Source organism: Panthera leo, chromosome C2 (genome assembly GCF_018350215.1).
Source record: "Panthera leo isolate Ple1 chromosome C2, P.leo_Ple1_pat1.1, whole genome shotgun sequence".
Classification (NCBI taxonomy): domain Eukaryota; kingdom Metazoa; phylum Chordata; class Mammalia; order Carnivora; family Felidae; genus Panthera; species Panthera leo.
In genome coordinates, this window is record NC_056687.1 from 30889306 (window position 1) to 30911311 (window position 22006).

At 35.4% G+C, this 22006-nt stretch overlaps 1 protein-coding gene across 1 annotated transcript in view; it reads left to right on the forward strand.

The window, feature by feature from the left end:
- The window catches only part of ROBO2 (roundabout guidance receptor 2), a 599260-nt gene extending 585712 nt beyond the window's left edge, over nt 1-13548 (forward strand). Inside the window, exons 29-31 of the mRNA XM_042954335.1 lie at nt 6409-6681; nt 8409-8609; nt 10865-13548. Of these exons, the coding sequence (XP_042810269.1) occupies nt 6409-6681; nt 8409-8609; nt 10865-10866 (476 nt within the window). The 3' untranslated portion in view covers nt 10867-13548. The remainder of the gene's footprint in view (nt 1-6408; nt 6682-8408; nt 8610-10864) is intronic.
- The last annotated feature ends 8458 nt before the right edge of the window (nt 13549-22006 follow it).

Below are 22006 nucleotides of genomic sequence, written 5' to 3' on the forward strand. Positions count from 1 at the left end.
GGCCATACAGTCTGTGTCACAACTATTCACTGCCATTGTAGTCTGAATGTCGCTACAGAAAAAAATAAATGAATGGGTGTGACTGACTTCCAATAAAACTTTATTGATAAAACAGGCAGTGGCTGAATTTGGCCCATGGCCCATTTGTTGATCTATTCCAATCCTTTTATTTATGTATAGCATTCAGTCTTTGCACAGCAAACACTGTTGGTTTCAGGAAGCACAATATTCCTGGGACATGTCCTTGTTCAATAAAGAAGAGTTCAGTAGCTTTACAGAGCAGTATTTATCTCCCATATGTTCAATTTAATTCTCATACATTTAAATGTAGGAATACAACTATTTATCATGGAGTTTTATCTAAGGAATATTTAAGATGATATATGTAAAGAGCCTAGTTTGATGTTTGAGCCAAAGGTAAATTTGTTCCCTCTTCCCAGCACTATCCCCTGTAAACACACAGAGTTTGTCTTCAGGTAGTTCTACTAAACACCACAAGAGTGAACCTAGCCAATCTGTGCATTAGAACAATCTAGGGAACTCTTAAATTGTACTCTGGAGATTGGGATTTAATTGTTCTGGGTGAAAACCAATTATGAGTGTTTTTAAAACTCCACAAGTGAATCTAACGTGCAGCGAGCACTGAGATGCTGTGAGTGAGTCCTTAGCATTCATTTTACTCTCTTGGACTTACCATTATAGGACAGAATGAGGCCTAGTTGGGAAAGAAACATCTGTTCTTTATTAGTTTGGGTGGGTGGGGGAGGTCTGTATCTGGCAGCCATCTTTGTGATTTCTTTTGTCATTTTTTAAGGCAAGGAAGATTTTAAAAGTCAAACATAACTTGTTCTAAAAGCTTTTAGGTTTCCTTATCTTTCCTGTTACTTTGTTTTCATTGGGAAGTGTTTTATGGAATATGAGGGCAAAGGTACACTTGAGATTTTGGTGCTTTATAAGCGAATATCCTGTGCTGAACAAAAATGCTCACCGCTGCCTCGCTGCCTCAGATGGTCTGAAAATTAGTTGAGCACTTAAAGCAGTCAATAGTGTTGATCTTATACTCTCTAAATAAAAAGGACCACTCCCACTGGTATGCTACTTATAAATCTCAGAATTAATAATTTTGTATAGTTTTTCTGCTACGAATGTTGTGGAGAAAGAAAAGAAAAACGTTTTTTCTGAAATGTTTGAAGATTATATCCAGAATATGTGGAAGGCATAAAATATAAATCAACAAAATAGAGAGCTCTCCTTTTCTTCCTAAAATTCTTTTCTTGCAATTTTTAGCAGAATGTCTGGTTAAAGCAAGCTTCCACCTAGTTTAAAGCATGAACAATACATTGCTTATCTTTCTCAACAACTAATAGGTTCCTAACTTTTAAACTTGCCAGTATTGCAAAGCCAGGTTATGGATTATGTGTTGTTAGTAGAAATATTTTGGAAGTAGTGATATTGCAAAGGGAATTTTGGCTCCCATGTCTTCCCAAGTGTATGATCCAATGATGTTTTATTTATGATATGAGGGCATTTATTGCAGATGACAGTCTACAGATTATCCTTAAGGATGTTGCTAATTTATAGCAAATGTATGTGTCATAGAATTTATATGGTATCAATCCAGGCATTGGTAATAATTTTTTTATTATTTGTATGTGAAATCAAACCGTTCTTTTGGGACAGGTTGCTGTTTAGCAGCACTTAGTGCCTAGACATTTTTACACGAAAACTTTTGCTTTATACATTTTAAAATTGTGTTTTGTGAGCAAATTAATCAGAATAATTACCGCCAGCTGCTATACCAAAGAACTTCTATCCCTCAGTGGCTCAGCACCGCAAAAGTTTGTTTCCCATGAACATAATAATTTATCAAGGTCAGGTGTCTCTCCTCTAAGTACTAATGTAAGAAAATACGCTTTTTCAGTATTGGGAAACCATTATTTTTACAGTGCGACATTTATGGCTTCTGAGTGAGGGGAAGACAAAAACAGAGTGATCACTTGAGACGTTCTCTGGTCAGGCCTGCAAGTGGTGCATATCCCTTATCATCTCACTGACAAGTACACTGTCACATGACATCAGACTAACTACTGGGAAAGTGATATTCTCTTGTGTCTAGGAAGAGGAATTGGGAATGGTGGTAAACATAAGGCTCTGTCTTAAAGACTATGAAAAAACCCACACACATGTCAAGGAACATTCTGCTCCTTTGAATTCTCTTCGAAGCAGCCATTGCTCCATCCAAATCTTCTCTTCTACATGCATAAGTCAAAGAATACCTTTTCAAGCCAATATATTAACCAATACTGAAGGAAGAAGGCAGAGGAAGTATTTTTCTATCCATCAACCTTTTTTTCCCTAGATCAGCTGCTTCTAGCCTGTTCTCCCCTCATTCCTAATGTCCTGGTTAGAGAACTTCCCTAGTTCTGCCACAGACTGGCTTGGACCGTTGAGCGAATTTCTGTATTTATTAATTTGTTCATTCAAATATTTACTAAGCACATAACAAATGATAGGCAATGGAAACCAAACAGACAAAATTCCTTATCTTCCTGGAGTTTACATTCTGTTGAGAGAAGATAGAGACAAACAAACAAAATAAAAGTAGGTAAGATGGTCATAAGTGTCATGGAGAAAAAACATAGGTAGTTGAGAAATACAAAGGTTAGGCGAGGTCTTTTTTAAGTAGAGTCTCAAGGAAGGCTTGACCAAGAAGATGACATTAGAGAAGACTAAAAGATTAAAAGGGAAAAAACAATGCTGATATCGAGGAAAAGTCATTCCAGAAACTGAGAACAGCAACTGGAAGCCTGAAGCTTGTTTTTTTTTTTAATTTTTTTTTTAACATTTATTTATTTTTGAGACAGAGAGAGACAGAGCATGAATGGGGGAGGGTCAGAGAGAGAGGGAGACACAGAATCTGAAACAGGCTCCAGGCTCTGAGCGGTCAGCACAGAGCCCGACGCGGGGCTCAAACTCGCATACCACGAGATTGTGACCTGAGCCGAAGTCGGACGCTTAACCAACTGAGCCACCCAGGCGCCCCAGCCTGAAGCTTGTTTGATAAAAAGTAAGAGAAGCAGTGTGACTGAAGCAGACAGCCACAGAATAAAATGTAAGTTTAGACAAATAAGCAAGGACCAGTGTTTGTAGGGCTTTAAACTTTTTTAATGTTATTTTAGAGAGACAATGAGAGACAGAGAACAAGCAGGGGAGGGGCAGAGAGAGAGGGAGACACAGAATCTGAAGCAGACTGCAGGCTCTGAACTGTCAGCACAGAGCCCAACATGGGGCTTGAACCCAAAAACCACAAGATAATGACCTGAGCTGAAGTCAGATGCTTAAGCAACTGAACCACCCAGGCACCAAAAGACCTTAAACTTCTATAAGGGCAAGGCTCTTACTTTGAACAGGAAACCACTGAAGGGGTGTGTGTGTGTGTGTGTGTGTGTGTGTGTGTGTGTGTTTAAGGCAGAGGAGTAACATGATCTTACTTATATTTTTGTTTTATTTTTATTTTTTTTAAAGTTTATTTATTTTGAGAGAGAGAGTCCATGTGCTCCCAAAGGAGGGATGCACGGGAGAGGCAGAGAGAGGGAGGGAGAGGATTCCAAGCAGGATCCCAATCTGGATGCAGGGCTTAAACTCACAAATCAAATCATGAGATCATGACCTAAGCTATAACCAAGAGTAGGATGCTTAACCGACCGATCCACCCAGGCGCCCCGTTTTTATGTTGAGACAGATTAAATGCACTTCTCTGTGGAAGCACAAAAACCACATAGCAGGTTGTAGAAGTAATATAGGGAATTGATGTCAGAGGTTTCTACCCAGGTAGAATCAGTGGAAGCAATGAGAAAGGTTGAATTCTGGCTATAGCTTGGGATTGGTGCCACAGGATTTGTTACTGAAATTAAATACAGGTTGTAAAGCAGAGATGTCAACGATTATGCCAAAGTTTTGGTCATCTTGTAGAATGCAATTGCTACTGTTTGAGATGATGAACACTAGAGAAGAAGCATGTTTTGTCAAGGAAGGTCCAGGGCTCAGTTTTGATATGTGAAAGTAGATGCTTTCTAAATAAGTAGAACACCTAAGTGTGGACTTAGTCATGTGAGTCTGAAGTTGATGGAAGGAGAGATCCAAGCTGGAGGTATTTGATTTCTTTTTGCCTTTTTTTTTTCTAAAAAGTGGATAATAATGGCACATATTTCATTGGATTGTTGTGTGCCTGATAACAGCAAATCCTGAGTAAGCCAGTAAGAGACTCGTTAGTGAATTAATTTAGTCAAAATGAATCAACATGGAAATTAATAATAAATTTAAGTAAACATATTTGATTACGTATTTTTATTTTTTCCACAGTCATTCTTAATCCCATCTTTTTCCAATTTGTTTATTTCAATGTGCACGCCATGTACTTTCTTCTTAGAGTATACAAATTCCAAGTATATGACTTAATTATGTAGCCATATAATTTCAGGTTAAATTAAATAGTAATCAGAATTTCAGCTAGCATAAGCAGATGCCATTTTGTCCATTTTAAAAATGAAGCTCCTTTGATGGAGAATAAAAATCAATGACAAGATATGTTATTTTGAAAGCAAATGTAATAATTTCCCCCCTGCTGGCAGTCTTAAGGCCAAACACTCCAATGAAATGATTGCTTTACATTTATAATAATACATACTGAAGGAAGTCAGATTGAATATAAAGGAAACACTACACCCCTTGGTGGACTGTTCTACGAACAGATATCACGATATTGGATTAGCTCTTCATTTTGGAAGAAATTTTCCAAATGCAACTGTATTCTCCCAGATGGAAATCTTGTTCCCTTCAATAATTAGTAATTCATAATCTACCAAGAGGACATATGTATGAATTGGGAATGCTGCTTCAATATGGGAACTCCCAAAGCAGATGCAGAGGAGAGTGTTATTGTCAATTCAGTGGAGGACAATATCATTTTGCTCGTTAAGAAAGAAGGTATAAGGCTTCTTAATAAAGTCTTTAAAGAGAGCAACTTAGCCTTTCTGGAGGAAGCCTGTCTTTTGTACACAAGAAATTTATACTTCTTCCTTTTAAGTGTCACAAACAGTACTCTTAGAAATAAGAGCACAAATACAACAATGGCGTGGGAAATAATGGACTATCTATATGCAATATCACCTATTAATAATATAAATATGTGTATTATATATGGTATTTGATTTTATGAACCAATTATATATCACTGATATATATAATTAGTATATCAATATATATTATATCAATATTATATCAATAATAATTGACATTATGTAATCACTGATATTCTGAGGATGAACAGAGAAGTTTGCAGTAGTATACCAGAAAAATTACAAGATAATAATCCAAAAAAATGTTTAGAATGTTCAGGAGATTTCAAAATCTTCAACAAAGTAATTCTAGAACTAGTATAATGGCATAAATCATATAATAGAACTAATATAATACTTAAAGAAATATGAAAGAAGAGACTATGATATCACAGTTGAAGACAAATCAAAGTATAAAGGTGTCATGATCCAAACAGCTAACTAATAAAAGGAAAATGAAAAATTAGCTAAGCATTTGAACTTTTTAGTTTTTTCACATCTTATATTTAATTTAAAGAGCTTTTTGGCAAAGTTATCTATTCTACTACATCTCAAAGTTTTATGATGCATTGTCTACTCTAGCACCATGAGGCATATTCTATCTGTACTCTGAACAGTGGTTATTACTTATTAAAATTAATACATTGGAAGATTATAATGTATTAGTTGTAACTCATTAGCTAACTCATGAAACGAACAGCCAGAATTGGTTGTCAGGCAGAATGTTAATTGCATTTAATAAATGTTAGCTTAACCCTTTGACTGTTGCTAAATGTACCACATACATGGGTAAAGGCAGTCATATGTTGCATATGATACGGCATATAGTTCTTAATTTCCCGAGGGCAACATTTCCTATGGAGATTGGCAGGACAGCTTTTATTCTTCCAGGGGCCTTTTATTAACACAGCTGCTAGAATGTCTAGTCATTTTGTGTCATGATATTTCTACTTTGGGGAGGTGGGGGTGAACATTGGATAAACTATGGAGAAAATATAAAATGCCCTTTATACCTTGAACATTAGCCTCAGTGTGCAATTGAAAACACTCTCCACATATAATAGTTGAAATTAGTCAATTTTGTTTCAAATACAATGTGATCAAAAGGTAGAAAAGAGATCAATAATATGCATTTTAGGAAGAAATAACTGACCTTTGCCTCCCCCCACCAAATTTATTTTGCGTGAGTGAGACCTTTACGAGGGCATGGGTTTTTTTTCTTCATCTTGAATCAGAACCTGTATTTTTCATTACATTGTAGTCCATTCTAAACATTATTCACAATTTTTAGATCTTCCACCACCACCAGATCCCCCTCCAGGTCAGGGTTTAAGGCAGCAAATAGGCCCGAGCCAGCATGCTGGTAACGTGGAAACCTCAACAGAGAGAAAAGGAAGCTCTCTGGAGACACCACAAGCATCCACCTTAGAAGACACAAAGAGCTCATTGGATTGTCCAGCTAGAGCATCCCTAGAGTGGCAGCGACAAACCCAAGAATGGATAAACTCCACAGAGCGCCAAGAAGATATACGGAAAGCCCTACACAAACAAAGTGTTGGACCAGGTGTGTTCTGCACAGTCCTAAGAAAGTGTGGACTTTTACCTGTTTTTTCCCCCCCTACCAGGTACTTAGAAATGGCAGTTGTTTAAGAGCATCTGAAATATGTTTGCCTTGAATCGCTAAAAAGTTGGGATTCCTCGGCAGAGCTCACTGACACATCTTAAGTCTCATTCCCATGGGGATTGTTCCTTACCCTCTGCATAGAGGTCTGAGCTCAAGAGACCTCCAAGCTTTTTTTTACCTGGATTGTTCAGGAGACAATTTGATTTTTTGCCTTGTAATGTTTATGCTGAATGCTTTTAAGACCTCCAAATTTCGTCTTAATGTCACTATAATCTCTGCCTTCAACCAGTTTCGTTTTGACTGAAGTAACTAGTCATTTTGAAAGGAGAGCTCCTTTCGGTCAATTCATTGAATTCATTGAAATAACAAAAGTTGTACTGAAATGCCCAGTCACAGTATTCTCAGGAAAAAAAAGAGCTTAAACAGGGCCTACAGTTTCTCCAGCTGGTTAAATTTAGTGGGTTGTTAACATTTCACTGGGAAATATTCTTAGTTATGAATCAAACTTCCAGGAATTGTCACAAAATAAATTTCATTATTTGTGGTTGGGTTTTTTTTTTTTTGGAGGAGTGGTGGTTGTTTGGGCCTATTATAGAAATACATTTTTTGGAACATTTCTTCTCGTATCAGGTTTCATTGAGTATTAAAATGTACACACAAACACAAATGACATTTGAGAGTTTCTTTATACATTGATTTTTGAACCTGGACTCCATCTTTTCTAGATATATCCTCTACCCATGCATTTTTAATAATTATATGATATCACAACTGGGTGCTCAAAGTTTGAGAAAATTTAATATATGGAAGAACCAAAACATGTCAACTTGAATGTCGAGATTTAGTGAAATATTTAGGAAGTTACATCATGCAGGCTGTGAGAGAAAAACAAATTATTATTGTGATTCCATAAAGACCATCTAAACAGAGTGGCAGTCATCACAGTAATTGTAGCTCATATCTAGAAAGAAAGAAAAAAAAAGAGGAGGTAGAGAAGGAGGCAGGAAGAAAGAAGGAAAGAAAAAAATGTTTCAAAAATATTAGGTATTTAATAATACACATAACGAGTTATTTGTAGAGAGTTGCTGCATTTAAAAAAACTTTGTATTTACTATTTATCGTTTGTTAAAATGTGTATCTCTCTTTTTCTTTTAAGTAAATACACAATCTTTAAAATAATGTGTTTATATCCCAAGAAACGGCAAAAATTTAAGGAGCTTATTTTAACTAATACATGGTTCTTCATATTAATTGACTGAGAGAATGTCGCTATAATTTAAAGCAGAAAAACACCATGTTTATTCAGTCTTCATGGAAAAATTTAATTGGAGCCTCACTGAACTCCAGAAATTATGCTCAGAGATGCTTTAGTTAAGCAATAAGTTTCGTTGTCTGCAGCTCTCTTTTGTAAAGAATTTAAATGTTCAAAGTGATATGTAATATTATATTTTTATCCCCAAATTTCCTTTGATTCAATCCTGTTTTAGTTCCTGTTATAGGAAATGTTGGCACATGGAAATTCTTTTAATACCCGGGCCTTCTTAAACCTCTTATTGTTAATTTTAATAAAGAGTGAAATGGTAGAATAGCCCGTCTTTATATTTAAAGTTAAATTTCTTTTGTCTCCATGTTGTTGTTTAGCTTAGCACTCTGTATTTCTTTTTCAGAGGAGACATTGGTGCCCTACAGCAAGCCCAGTTTCCCATCTCCAGGAGGTCACAGCTCATCAGGAACAGCTTCTTCTAAAGGATCCACTGGACCTAGGAAAGCCGAAGCTTTGAGAGGAAGTCACCAGCGCAATGCCAGCGACCTTCTTGACATAGGATACATGGGCTCAAATAGTCAAGGACAGTTTACAGGTGAATTATGTAAGTGCTTTAGGACATTTGAAAGGCTCTGGTGATTCAGAACTAACATTGGGTTAATAATGCAGGGGAGGTAAAAGTTTTCCTTGATCCTCTTAGGGTCCCTGGTTGGGTCTGAAAATTAACTGATAAAGATAAACAGGAGACGGGCGCCTGGGTGGCTCAGTCAGTTAAGCATCTGACTCTTGATTTTGGCTCAGGTCACGATGTTGCAGTTCATGAATTCCTTCCCCTCATCGGGCTCTGCACTGACAGTGCTGAGTCTACTTGGGATTCTCTCTCTCCCTCTCTCTATGCTCCTACCTTGCTCACACACTCTCTCTCAAGATAAATAAATAAAAACTTAAAAAAAAAAAAGGATGAACAGGAGAAAAGCGTACATGGGTGCCTTCACAAGAGAATGAGCCATGACCCAAAGTAGTGACCAGAGCAGAAACCTATTATATCTTTTAGACAAAGAAGCAATAAATTTGTGAAGGTTTTAGGAGACAGAAGGGTTTGGGTAGGAGCAGTCAATGGTAAAGAAGTAACTCAGAAGAAAAGGGTTAGTTTAAAAAGGTTTGTTTGCACAGTTTATCAGCCCCCAAACTCCCTGTCTCTGGGAATAAGAATATCTTCCTTCTTCCTGGTACAAGGAGCGTATCTTTCACGTGGGAGTTTTAGGACCTGTTTCAGAGAAAAAAACTTGGGTTGAGGGAGGGAGGTCAGAGTGACCTTCCTGCTTCTGTTGGTTTCTCAAACTCTTTCAGCTTCAGATATTCAGTGTGCCAAGGTGTCATATTTGGCAGTAGTATGTCCTGAACCTCAACAATAATATTGGCACAATAAACAAATTTCAGAATAGTAGAAATCTTGCTGTGCTATGAGAAAAAAAATGTTTATGACTTTGAGCAGTTTTGGTCATAATGTAGACCTTTGCTATTTCCAGCTGTCTATTAAATAAACATTTCTTCTATTTCAAGTCTGACTTATACTATACAAAAATTGCCTATCTTTAGGCAATTAATTTTAATATTTATAAGTTAATTATTTGTAGTTTTGTTTACCTTTTTAACTGAGCATATAAAGAAAGGGAAACATATTGGCCCTTTGTTAGTTTTTAAAGAACCTCAAGAATTTTTCATTCCCTAGTTGATGTCTGTCTTTATTCATTTATTCATTTATGTATTTATGTATGTATGTATGTATGTATTCATAGAGAACCTGTGCAAGTGAGGGAGATAGAGAGGGTTGGGGGAGGGGTAGAGAGAGAGGGTGAGAGAGAATCTTGAGTAGGACCCACGCTCCACATGGAGCCACATGCGGGGCTCGATCTCACGACCCTGAGATCATACCTGAGCCAAATCCAAGAGTTAATGCTTAACTGACTGAACCATCTAGGTACCCCTATTTATTTGTTTCTTTATTTATTTATTTATTTTAAGAGTCAACTTTTTAAAGTTGATTTTTGATTTCAGTTCATTTGAAGTACTTTGATTATAATAACATTATATATATATATACAATTTTCTTTTTGAATAAAGATCCAGCATTGATGGTTAGTATAACTAATCTATAAAAATATAATATCAGCTGACAGAGAAAGATAGGATGTCACAATATGTCACAGTAAGAAGCACTGAACTCTTGGTGTTAATTTTTTTCTTGAAATTGACCACTTCTGCTATCCAATGTCCAAATTATACTTGTTGAGTATTTTCAGCTGCTTATTTGAATTCAGCTTAAAAGCAATGCTGAAGGAACAGCCTTGGGTTCCAGTCTTAGCCCAGAACAAGTAAACTACCTTCCTAATCTCCACCCCCTTATCTTAAAAATCGCATTACTATTATGCTTACATCACAGACTGGGGGATGTCATGAAATAATGGAAAGTAAAAGTACTTTCAGACTATAAGTTATTTCTTGACTAGAGTTAGCCTTATTGTTTTCTATTATTAATCTGATTATTAGTAAGATATGTTTATAATTTTTAATTTGATTCATGCCTACTTGGATTTTTCTTTGACTTTTAGAATAGTTAGAGATGCGCGAGAAGTGCAGAAATAGCTCTACCTGGATTTTAAATCTCCAAGTTTTGCAGTTTCTTTTTCTTTCCCTTTCCCTAAGTCCATTTTCTTAACTTTACACCCTCACCAAGGCTATCTGATGATGTTATCTTCATTGATTATCTGTTTGTTTCACTTTTTGTTATACTGGTCGGGATGAAAGACTACTTATGTTCAATACAAACTTATTCTGATTTTCTTAATCTCTTTGTAGAGTAACTGAGAGGAGACATGCAAAGCTGCTCTGAAGGACCACCAGGTCTGAACTCATGGAAGTGATGACACTAAACAGTGCAATGAACAATTTCTTTATTTATGTACTATTAAAAGACTGTAAATGCAATGTAAAGACACACAGCCACACATATCCCACAGATATTTTACTTGTGTTCTTCTCTTAAGTACACCACCCACCTTAACTCTTTCTTGTCAGGAGTATATACAAAAGAAAGAAAACAAAACTCGCCCTCCAGGAAGAAAAGGATTTTCCTCTGTATATAATTTCTTTTGTGCGTTGCTATGCAAGCTCACTCTTTTTAGCTCTGTTCATACTATTGTCTGTTTTTATTGGTCTGTTGTACTATATGTGAATTAATAGGCTGTGGTGCCATATATTAACTTTTAATTGTGTAACTTTTATGTTTAAATTTTGCACTGCAATTTTATTTGGTGATAAGCACAAATCTCTACTCCTCGTGACATGAAGAACAAGACTGAATGTGAAGGGAGTTTCTGTACTGTAAGCTAGGCTGGATATGCTGGTTGGAACCAATCATGTGAGATGGTTTGCAGTTGGGGTGTAGAAACAGGAGGATGCAAAGGAACAGTGGTGTTGGGGAAGTCTTCCTTGAGTACCAGGGACTGAGTCAATAAAAAGAAAAGCAGAAAGGTGGCTTTTACTATTGACAAAACGCAGGGGTCAAAGAAGGAAATCTAAGTCTTAAGGCTAAATAGGTATTAAAATACACAGGTAGCAAAGATGTACTAAACTCGCTAAAAAGAGAAAGAAAAAGAAAATGAAAATGAAAGTTATATGTAGCATCAACTTTACCTGTCATTGTAATTGACCCATCTGAGAATTATAACAAGCAAAAGGAAATGAAGGTGTTTCGCAAGAGCTGTGTTTGTATTACAGTGTTTTCAAGAAGCATTTTCTGAATTACCATAATTAATCTCTCCAACTCATTAAGTCAGGATCTAATATGAAGTTCCCCAAGGAAACAAACAAAATGAACTCTAGAATATCTAGCAAATAGTTAAAGAGGCAATTTATTATTAGGACATACTCGGGCTGCTTCCAAATGCAAAAACTCTATTGCAATATCTTGTTTCATCTTTCTAATACATGTTCAGTACACACTAGAGGATAGAGCTGCATCGCTTAAGTTTATGACTTTGAAAAAAATCATGCAGTCTATAGACAATTCTGTGTTTTGTTTGATTAAGAGGTGAAGTTCATGCCACCAGATGTATAGCCAAATTGTAAGTGCTTAAAAAGCAGTGCTCAGAGTATGTTCAGTTCACAGTAAGTAGATTTATCGAAAGAAACATTTTATGGTACAGTCTCAGAAATTGGCTACCGACTAAAATATGTTTGACCCATTTTGAATGAGTAAATTGAAAAGAAAAATTTTAAAGGAGAAACAATGCATGTTTATACGCTTTTTAAATAAAACCAAACCTCGTTAAGTGGACATTAATCACAGTGTCCTGCCTCATTTGTTTTCACGACTTTGAGAACGAGAAATTCCTGAACATCAGTCATGTATGGTCAAAATGAATATGGCTTTGAAATATACGTAGCCACTGTACGTGAATAGTGAAGCAGTCCAGTAGAAGAAAACTTCCCTGAAATTCCCACTTGTGACATTTTTCCATGTGCTGCCTACAACAGCTGTAAATTCGACTTCTAGTTATACTTTCTCATGTTTTCCCTATGATGTGCTCAGTAGTTGTACTCTGAAAAATATTCGATGTAACAATTAGAATCAATCGTAAAATATGGGACCCGCTTGAGTGATGATTCATACTCCATGCATTATTGGCTCAGTCACCAATTCTATGTCATATTTGTAATAGCAAAGGGATAACATAATTTGATTTTTCCCTTTTTTGTTTCCTGAGACTGCATCACGACAGGCAAGAGTGGAGGAAACTAATGTTCTTAATGGGCCCCAATGTTTTTGGTGCCATGTGGTTCATTTCTTCACTGAAGAGAAAAACTATTCTCAAACATACTTATTAAATGCTGTAGCAACTTTCTATAATCAGTGCCTGATTTGAATGCAGTTTGGTTTCTCTGGGTCAGATTGTCCACGGAAGGTGAAAAGTTTCTGTGAAGAATGAGTACGTAACATTCACAACAGTAGGATGTGAGGAATTTAATTTCTACTTATGCGGTTCCCTACTTCACCTCTTTCCGTTTAAAAACAAAGTTTTGTTCGTGTTCCCTCCTTATGCTATTCTATAACCCACTTTAGATTAAAGCTTTAGTTCATTACATTTATTACACATAGACTTTGTACCCTGGTAAAAGGTGTATGTGACTAATAAACCAAGACTTCAAAATTAGATTACGTGTATGCAAGTGACTTCGGGAATAACGTAGGACATAGCCTTAAACCTTATTTTCAGTGTATATAAATTAACTGTTCTGGTTAGCTTTTGGCAACAGAGACCTTATGGTTGGTTACCTAGAATGTTCTTTTAGAATATTCCACATACCCTTTTAAATCTAATTTTAAATAAATTGGTCAGTAAAATCTTGCACCCAATATATCATCCTCACAGATTTAGAACAAGATCAAATACTGTGGCAATCCAAATGACTTCAGGAATCCTGGGAAAAAAATCAAAAGCTTTTGACAACTTGGTATATGTAAAAAAGCTTCTAATCAGCGTCAGAATGTCATTAAAGAAATACAAACATGTATGAGAACGTCATTTTTTTCATTTTGCAGCCCAGTCAATGAATGTCATTAGAAATCACTGAGCTCACTCTTCTTCAGGTCTAAACAAGGCCTGTATAAGTTGTCGGAGGGAAATCTGGATGGGAGAGAATGTAAACTTATCTCACGCTCACAGGCAATGCCACGGTGCAGCCAGGCCCTGAACAATACAGCTCCATTCTCAACGTGCAAAGTCTCCATTGGGGAAACACCCATCAGTGTCCCCGCTCAGGAATGCCTCAGTGTGTGCAGAGAGAGTCGCCCCACCCCTCCCCAGATCTTTTCCATGATGTATTTAAAGTGGGATAGTCCAGGGACTTGACAACAATGGATTCCTTCATAGGATTCGAACTCAGTACAAGGGAGCATATAGGAAAATCAAGACCAACACTTAAGATATCATATAACCAAAGGGAAGTAAAAATGTTGCACGTATACTTGCTCTAACAAAACAGATTAAATGGTGTTCTTTGTCATAGTTTAATGCTCTGGGAATTTAAATATATCTTCAATGGGATTCAAGTTGAAAGTTTATATGAGCTTTGATAGAACACCTCCAATTTCTGTTCAACAAATTTAGGTAATTGTCCATTGACAACATAATTATAACAATGCCGATGAGCTCTAAACTGTGGTTTATCTTCCTCACTGGAAAGTGATTGTGTATCAGTATTAAAGATATGCAGATCCATGACATTCACTAATTTGTACATCTGCTTCTGTACATTGTATTTATCAAGTTACATGCCAAGAATTGGTGTAAAGCAACATGTCTTTCCACATTATCTTAGAGATGAAGTTACTTTTATTTTGCTTCTCTACAATGTGTACTTCAAATGGAACCCCATACCTTTTTTAAATGAATTTCAGTTTACTGATTTTTCTTATCTCATCATCTTCAAAATCATTTATTGTGACTTTAAAGTGTTGCAAGATAAGGGATTTTGTGGCCGTGGGTAGACTTTTTATACTTTGTTTTATAGATTGACTTTTTTTTAACTAGTTTGTTTAAGTCACCAAACAGCGTCCAAAATCTTAATGTGTTTCATTTGATGTTGTTAGACCAGAAAAGAAATTGGCATAAAATTGGTTAATAGTATTGTCAAAGAATTGTGTATTGTGTACTCACTGGGAAAAAATAAAATATATTCACATTTCAAATTTGTAAAAAAGCCATTTATGTAAAACAGACTTGCCTTGTAGAATAATCAAAACAGACCATACTGTCACTTGTGCAACTCCCCATTAATATTTTGTGACCAAATGCAAAATCTTATTTTCTCTTGTGGTAATGGGTTGGGCAGTGGTAAATACAATTGGAACTGACTTATATAAATGACTATACTAATGACACTGATGAATACAAAAAAGCATTTGAAATCATAGATTCCACTCTATACGCCCTCCTTTCCAGATCTGACCTTCCCCACCCCATAAAGACCTGTAGATGGATAGAATACAAACTTCTTGTCTACAAAATTACCCTAAAAATCATTTGTTAAATATAAATAAGTATGAGAATTGGAAGAAAGTGGATATTTCTTAATTGCCTTCGAGTAGCTAATGATAACTTTGTTTAAGATGATGGATGTTGAAAAGTGATCTTAGAGACTGGATAGAAAAGAAAAAGTTCCAATTTTATTATACTCCATGAATATTTCATTCTTTTTCACTAACTACACTTACAAGATCAAATTATTTCTAAAAATAAAAAAGAAGGTTATGCATTCTTTAAAATTATATAATAATAGTAAAAGTGAAAAAAGAAACTTCTTGAACTCTGAAGCAATTTATTAAAAACTATTTTTAAAGCACATGGTAAGTGGGTAATACACTTCAGAGTTTCATTTAAAATAAGTTAACATGAAAATAAAATAGTATTGGAAGAATCACAAATAATGTCGCATTAATATAATACAATGGTAATCCATAATATGTGTGATTAAAGACAAATTTGTCATTTACCTATATGACAAATAGTAGAGGAATTACAAAACAATCATTGCTTTATTGAATCTGGGTGCATTACGGAAACACCTGAAAATGGCAAAAGTACAAAATTATCAGAAAGATTTATTAAAATGATACACTAGGCTCTCTTCACTATTATATATTAACCATAGAAAAGATATATCCGTGTTGTAAGAAAGCATTTTAACAATAAATAACACAATGTCGTCAATTTGTGAAAATGTATTTTATATCATCCAAAGAGAGTATCAGCCAAATTCATGCTAAATCTCACTTCCTAACAAAGATGTGAAATAAAACTGCAATAACTGAAAAGCACGTTGTAAGAATTCAAAAGAAAAGACACATGGAAAGACTTACCAGGAAAGGAAGATAATACGTTGTCTCCAAAAAGTTTCAGGAACTCTTTTACCTCGATGAATTACTGCAGTCTTGGTTTTGGTTTTCAGCCTTAGAGGGAATTTCCTTCAGGTGCAGAGAAGGAATTTGGTATAAGAGAGGAATGCAAAGCTGTCAAGGATCCCAGAGACAGATGCAAGACAATTGTATGGCTGGGTGTGACCTGCCTTTGTATCTCCCAGTTTACACACTTTCTCCTGGCAGCAGTTAAGCTACAAGAAATATATATATGCAGTTATCTCGGTAATTAATCAGAGACAGGCACTTTTATAATTCAAATACACTCACCTTGGGCTCTAGTCAATGTCCATGATAGGGAATTGGCAGGTCACTATAAATGCCCTTAGCTCATAACACCATAGCACCGTTTGCCTGGAAAATACCTTAGTGGATGCAGCTTCTAGGTAGGAGACTTTTTTGGACAATTTTTATATGGTGTTTCTCTAGACAACATTTACCAATAATTTGTTTCTGACAAGCGGTTTGGATTTTTTGTTGTTGCTGTTTTGGCTATTTATTCATTAGTTTTGCAAGCAAGTACTGAGACATTGTGCTAAGAAATATAGAACGTGGTTAAAACAGAAATAGCTTTTGCCTTCATAAATAGATTAGTATCTTCTATTAAGTACAGCCCTGATGTCTAGGAAAGTATCTTTTTGATGAATGTTTTTGAGCTAAGGGAAGAGAGACAATGAACAAGGCTTTTAAATATATTCTCAAGCAATAAAATCTGCATTAGCTTCATTCATACCCCCTCACCCTGTCATATTATCCATATTCCAGTCTTTCTCAAAATAGTCTATGGAATTTTAATAGGTATTTTAAAAATAAAGAAGAAAAGAATGGATGAACATATAAAGAGATTTCTTTATTACTTGACTCCTTCTCAAAGTTGCTCAAATGTTATATAACATAGAACACTTTGTCCTGAGGCATCTTGTGAAACCAGTAGTTTGGGACACTCACTTTGAGAAATACTCTCCTAGAAATCACCGTACTTCATTCTGTCCCTAGGCTCTGCATTAATGGCCCCAAAGTACCTTTGCCATTTTTTTTTCCCTTGCTGTGGTTTTTTAAAGTCGGTATCAACTCATGACAAAGAAATGTGTGAATCTCAGGTACTCTGTAGAGATAACAGAGAAAAAGTATTCAGTGAGAAATTGCATGTATCCTTCCCATTTATGACAAAGTGTAAGTACTTACCTGAGATCAGTGTTTAGCACTTGGGCAACAGGTATGATTCCATTATGTTCTTTCACTGTTCCACAATCCTTTTGTAGGCTAAGTCTCCAAATCATTTGGCTAAATCTAAAGCATAAAAATACAATCATTGTCTCCCCTCACCCAGCTCCCAACTCTCACAAAAGGATAATGTACTCCTTTTTAAGGCTACTGTCTGATTATTGCAAAGTTCTACTTCAAATAGTGCTAAAAATAATTTCATAACAAAACAAATACCAAAAAAAAACTAGGGAGAGAGGACTTATGATTTCTCGGTAAGACAATACAGAAGAACTAAGTCCCGGTGGAAAGCAAAATGCAGCCAATTAGTAATGATGAAAATGAGCGTACTCAGAAATAGATAAATATAAAAGTACAAAAGAGAAATTGAGGATTATCGTTACAGGAACTGTGGCCAGCATTAAGTATAAAAGAATATGATATAAGAGAAATTAAAGTGAAATGTAGGAAGGAAGGATTTAAATTTACTTAATTAATTTTGAGATGGTAGATGAATGCAACCAATAGATTAAAATGCCCCAACATAGGTGATTTGAGAGTAATTGCCTGTGGGTAATGGTTATTCTAATAAAAATGATGGGACAAATGGAAGCAGCCTAAAAAAAAAAAAGACATAAACGGAGAGGAACATTCAGTTTAAAAAGAGGGATTAAAACATTTTCAATAAATGTGCAAGCATTTCTTGTGCAAGTAATTGTCCACCAAGGATTACACCTTGTTTTCATTAATGTTGGTGATACTATTTTTTTTCCTAACATTTTCCTGAAACATAGTCCACAACTGTACCTAAAAAGTATAACACAAACACCCATATACGTATGACAACTTTAAAGAACATGTGTGCTAAATATCTAATACCATCTAAGTCCTACTAAAATCATTTGAATAGTTATTAAAAAGGTTAAAATTTATAATGATGATAAGAACTGTTTTCATCAATGAATCGTAAGTAGAAAGATATTTTGAATCTGTTCTAATAAGCCAAATAAAAAGAATTATAAAACTTAAAATGTATAACCAATGCATGTCATAGGAAATTCACTCATCCATGTACACAAACACATAAACATATCCACACACACATCCACACACACACACACGCATGCATATATACACATGTACATATATGAATAGTTTTCAATTCAGTAGAATCTAAGATATGATGAATAGACTCATAGACTTTGAAACACGGACACCAACAAAGACTATGGGGGTCAAGGTAGGCATTCCAGACAGAACAATTCTTCCGATAATCTCTATTTTTCTAGACAAATTACATATGCATTTATACGTACATATACACATTTTTATGTGCATTTATGTTTATATATATGCATTTATATTTGCATATATGTATACATACTCTCATATGTGTATTTATATTTATATGTATTATATACATCACATATATATAATACATACATGTGTATATATGAAGGAACGGGTATTTTGTTGTTCAAATGAGCAAATGTTTTAAGATGAATAAACAAATGTTGTATACACGGTATTTTGCTTGGCACAATATAGTGGGGGCTGGCAATAACAAATAATAGAATCTCATAAACTAGTTGGAGGGCAATATAAAGCACAGAGTGAACATTTTATTAGAAGTAGAAAGTGAAGCAAATCATATAAGATAGTGAGTGTTTTAGAAATCAATTTGAGGAGTTAACAGGTAGGAGGAGGAGAGGATGCGATGGGCACGTGAGACTTCAGTGATAAAAGAGTTTGAGTTGCTATTGATTGTAAGGATTTGATAGAAGATAGGCTGGAGGAGACCCAGCAGACATGATACAGTCTTTAGCCTACAGGAAACTACAGTCTAATGAAATAACCAGTGAACTGAACCAACATTTCCAATTTGATGGAATGCAAGGTATGATAAATATACACAGAGTGTTACTGTGGCATATGGAAGGTGGGTACCTAATTCAGATTCAGACTCCAGGAGTTAAGATAGGTGTCCCAGACTGAATAATGCCTCAGACAGTCTCTGTTCCTTCTAGACAAAGGAGATAAATAAGAGCTCAACTTTCCTCTGCAAAAGCATGGAGACTTGAGATGCTACAGCATTGTAAATACAGAATAGTAAATGGTAAGTGGAATAGTCAATAGTATGGAATGTTTGGAAAACAACAATAGAACAAAGATACACTGGGGAAGAAAGAGTGAATGGGATGAAAAGAGGTAGACTAAGAATGCCTACACTTAGTGAAGACGTAACAAAACACAGTCTCCTACGATCCCTTCACATGCTTCCTTTTCCATTCTGGGGATGTAAGGACACCTCATCCTCAAAGGGGATTTGTGCTTTTGTAAATGGGAAAATTCAATTCTACCTCCAAATTTTATGTATCCAAACTAGCCATGCACGTGGTATGTTTCCCAATGAAGAATGTTATATAAGCTGAAATCGACAAACAAAATAAATATCATAATTATAATAGAGTGTGAAATATCCCCATTTAGAAAGTGTATAGTTTCATGTAAACAATAACGAGAAATACCAGACAGAAGCAGAATGAGACCAATTATGATTAATACAATACAATCCCAAATGGGGCAGAGCGACTCTCTACACATACGCAATTGAACACGGCGGAGCCAAGCCAGACCCCAGGGCTCAAATAGGAACTTCATTAGGGAAAATTAAGGACAATACACAATGCTGATAAATCTTGCAACAATAATCTGCCTGAGGACCAACTACAAAAGGAGCAAAAACAAATAAAACTATATCCTGGAAAGAATACATGAATGAAAACAAGGATAATAATGTGTAATAAAACTTAGAAGGGAAAAATAGATTTGAAAGCAAATCTTGGTCTTCCTGCCTTTCCTCCTTTCCATTCTGTTTTCCCCCAGGATCCTAATGAGTTGTTGATTATCTCTTTTTAAAGACCAACTACAGAAAAGCTTAGAAACGTGAAAAATAATTAGAGCATGGGACTAAGTATGGATAATTATGAAATGGCAAAATATAATTAATCATCAATTCCCTGCAACTTTCTCTTTTAAGATGACTCCATAGTTTTAAAATGCACAAGAACTTTAATGTTGTGATACTCACCCACATGCATAAACACACACATACAAACAGCATGCAAAACTATTTTCTGACCAAATATACTTGCTCTGAGACTTAGAGGCAATATTCAACCTACTCTGGAGTGTGAGTTTGCTAGATTGGCTCCCCAGGCATAAACTATACCTGCTCCACACTTTATTTGATATCTGTCTTTAGTTCTAGCTTGTCATCAGGGATTTTCAAGTTTTCCGTGTTTGAATTTAGTGCTATTAGAGATGATTTTTTCCCCTTGAAGACATGTATATTTATTTTCCCAACCATTTGAGACTTTCTAAATAAAGATTGTGAAAAATTTAAAAATGTACGGCACTAAAACACCATGGCTTCTACTCCTTTTGCAACTGCCAGTTTCTGACACAACGCTGAATTGAAGGGCTGCCTAAATATTGAATTGATTTGAATATCCTGGCACCCACTGAATTATTTTACCACATTAAGTTGAATGGCATTGTGACTTTCCTTGTAAAAGCATTTATTCCATTTGACTAAATACCCTAAGAGCTTAAAGTCTAAACATTTTGCAAAATAAGCTAATTAGTCTTGGAAACATAATGGAAGGCAACAAAAATGTGTTTAGAAGCTACCAGTCACAGGGCTGTTGAATGGTAAGTTTGGACTTAACTCCACCTAAGAGGAGCACAACATCATACCGCATCATTTTACCTCTTTATGTCAAAGTAAATAGCATAAAATTCCTCTGAAGAGACAAACATTTATTCTGCTAAAATCTCAAGCAAGCAAAAACTTAGCAGGAGATTTTTTTGTATAAATGATGGGTAAGCCAGTAGCACTATCTTCGACTGCAGCTTTGCAAAAGTCAGAGGACTATTATTCAAAGAGATCATTTTTTAATATAAACCCTTTATACAAGCTGAGGGTTGAAGTCACAGTAAATATTACGTATTCAAGGCAATTTTATTGGTGGTGTTAAACTGTAGGCGGTAGACCAGTTTTTTTTATACCTGGGGAGGTCAATCCACTTAAGCAGCATATACTTAGGGAGCAAATAGAGTCAATATTTTCCTATGAGAAGATCCTTGCACCACCTTAAGCATTTACCAAATGCCTGAATGTGGCATTATATGGAAGAAATTGTCCTTGAGCTAAAAATGATACTGGCATATGCTCCCACAAAAGAACTTCCTTCTAAAGGAACTCAGCTATGCTATGGAATATGCAGTACATTCGTTGAACACCCCCCCCGCCCCCAAGAAGTCACTGAATATACTCAGGAAACAAGACACTCATCAATGAAATGAGTGAAACTACATTTCTCCATACAGGTGTTGATGAATGTGCCATATACACACTGGTTTTCCTCAGTACAGGATGGTTCAGGGGCAATTACCAGGAAAAACAGGGAGCAGGTTTCAGCCTTATTAACATTTCAATTCTGGTTTCTTGTTTATTACTATCATAAGAGTATTAATTTCTTTTTCCTAACTGCCAATCCAAGTTGTTAAGGTTCATATTAAACACAAGAAGTAAATTATAAGAAAAAATACAATTTTTATTTTCAAAACTGTCATTAGAATACCCCTGGATCAGATAAAGCTTTTGGATGCAGACAGAATATGTTCCCCCAAAATGGCTTAAAAATACAGATTTAATATAACTTAACACGTTGCCAATGTGTAAATAGTTTCAGAGTAGATGCAATGTATGAGTTGGCAACAAAATAAATATAATTAGTTATGGAATAATGTTG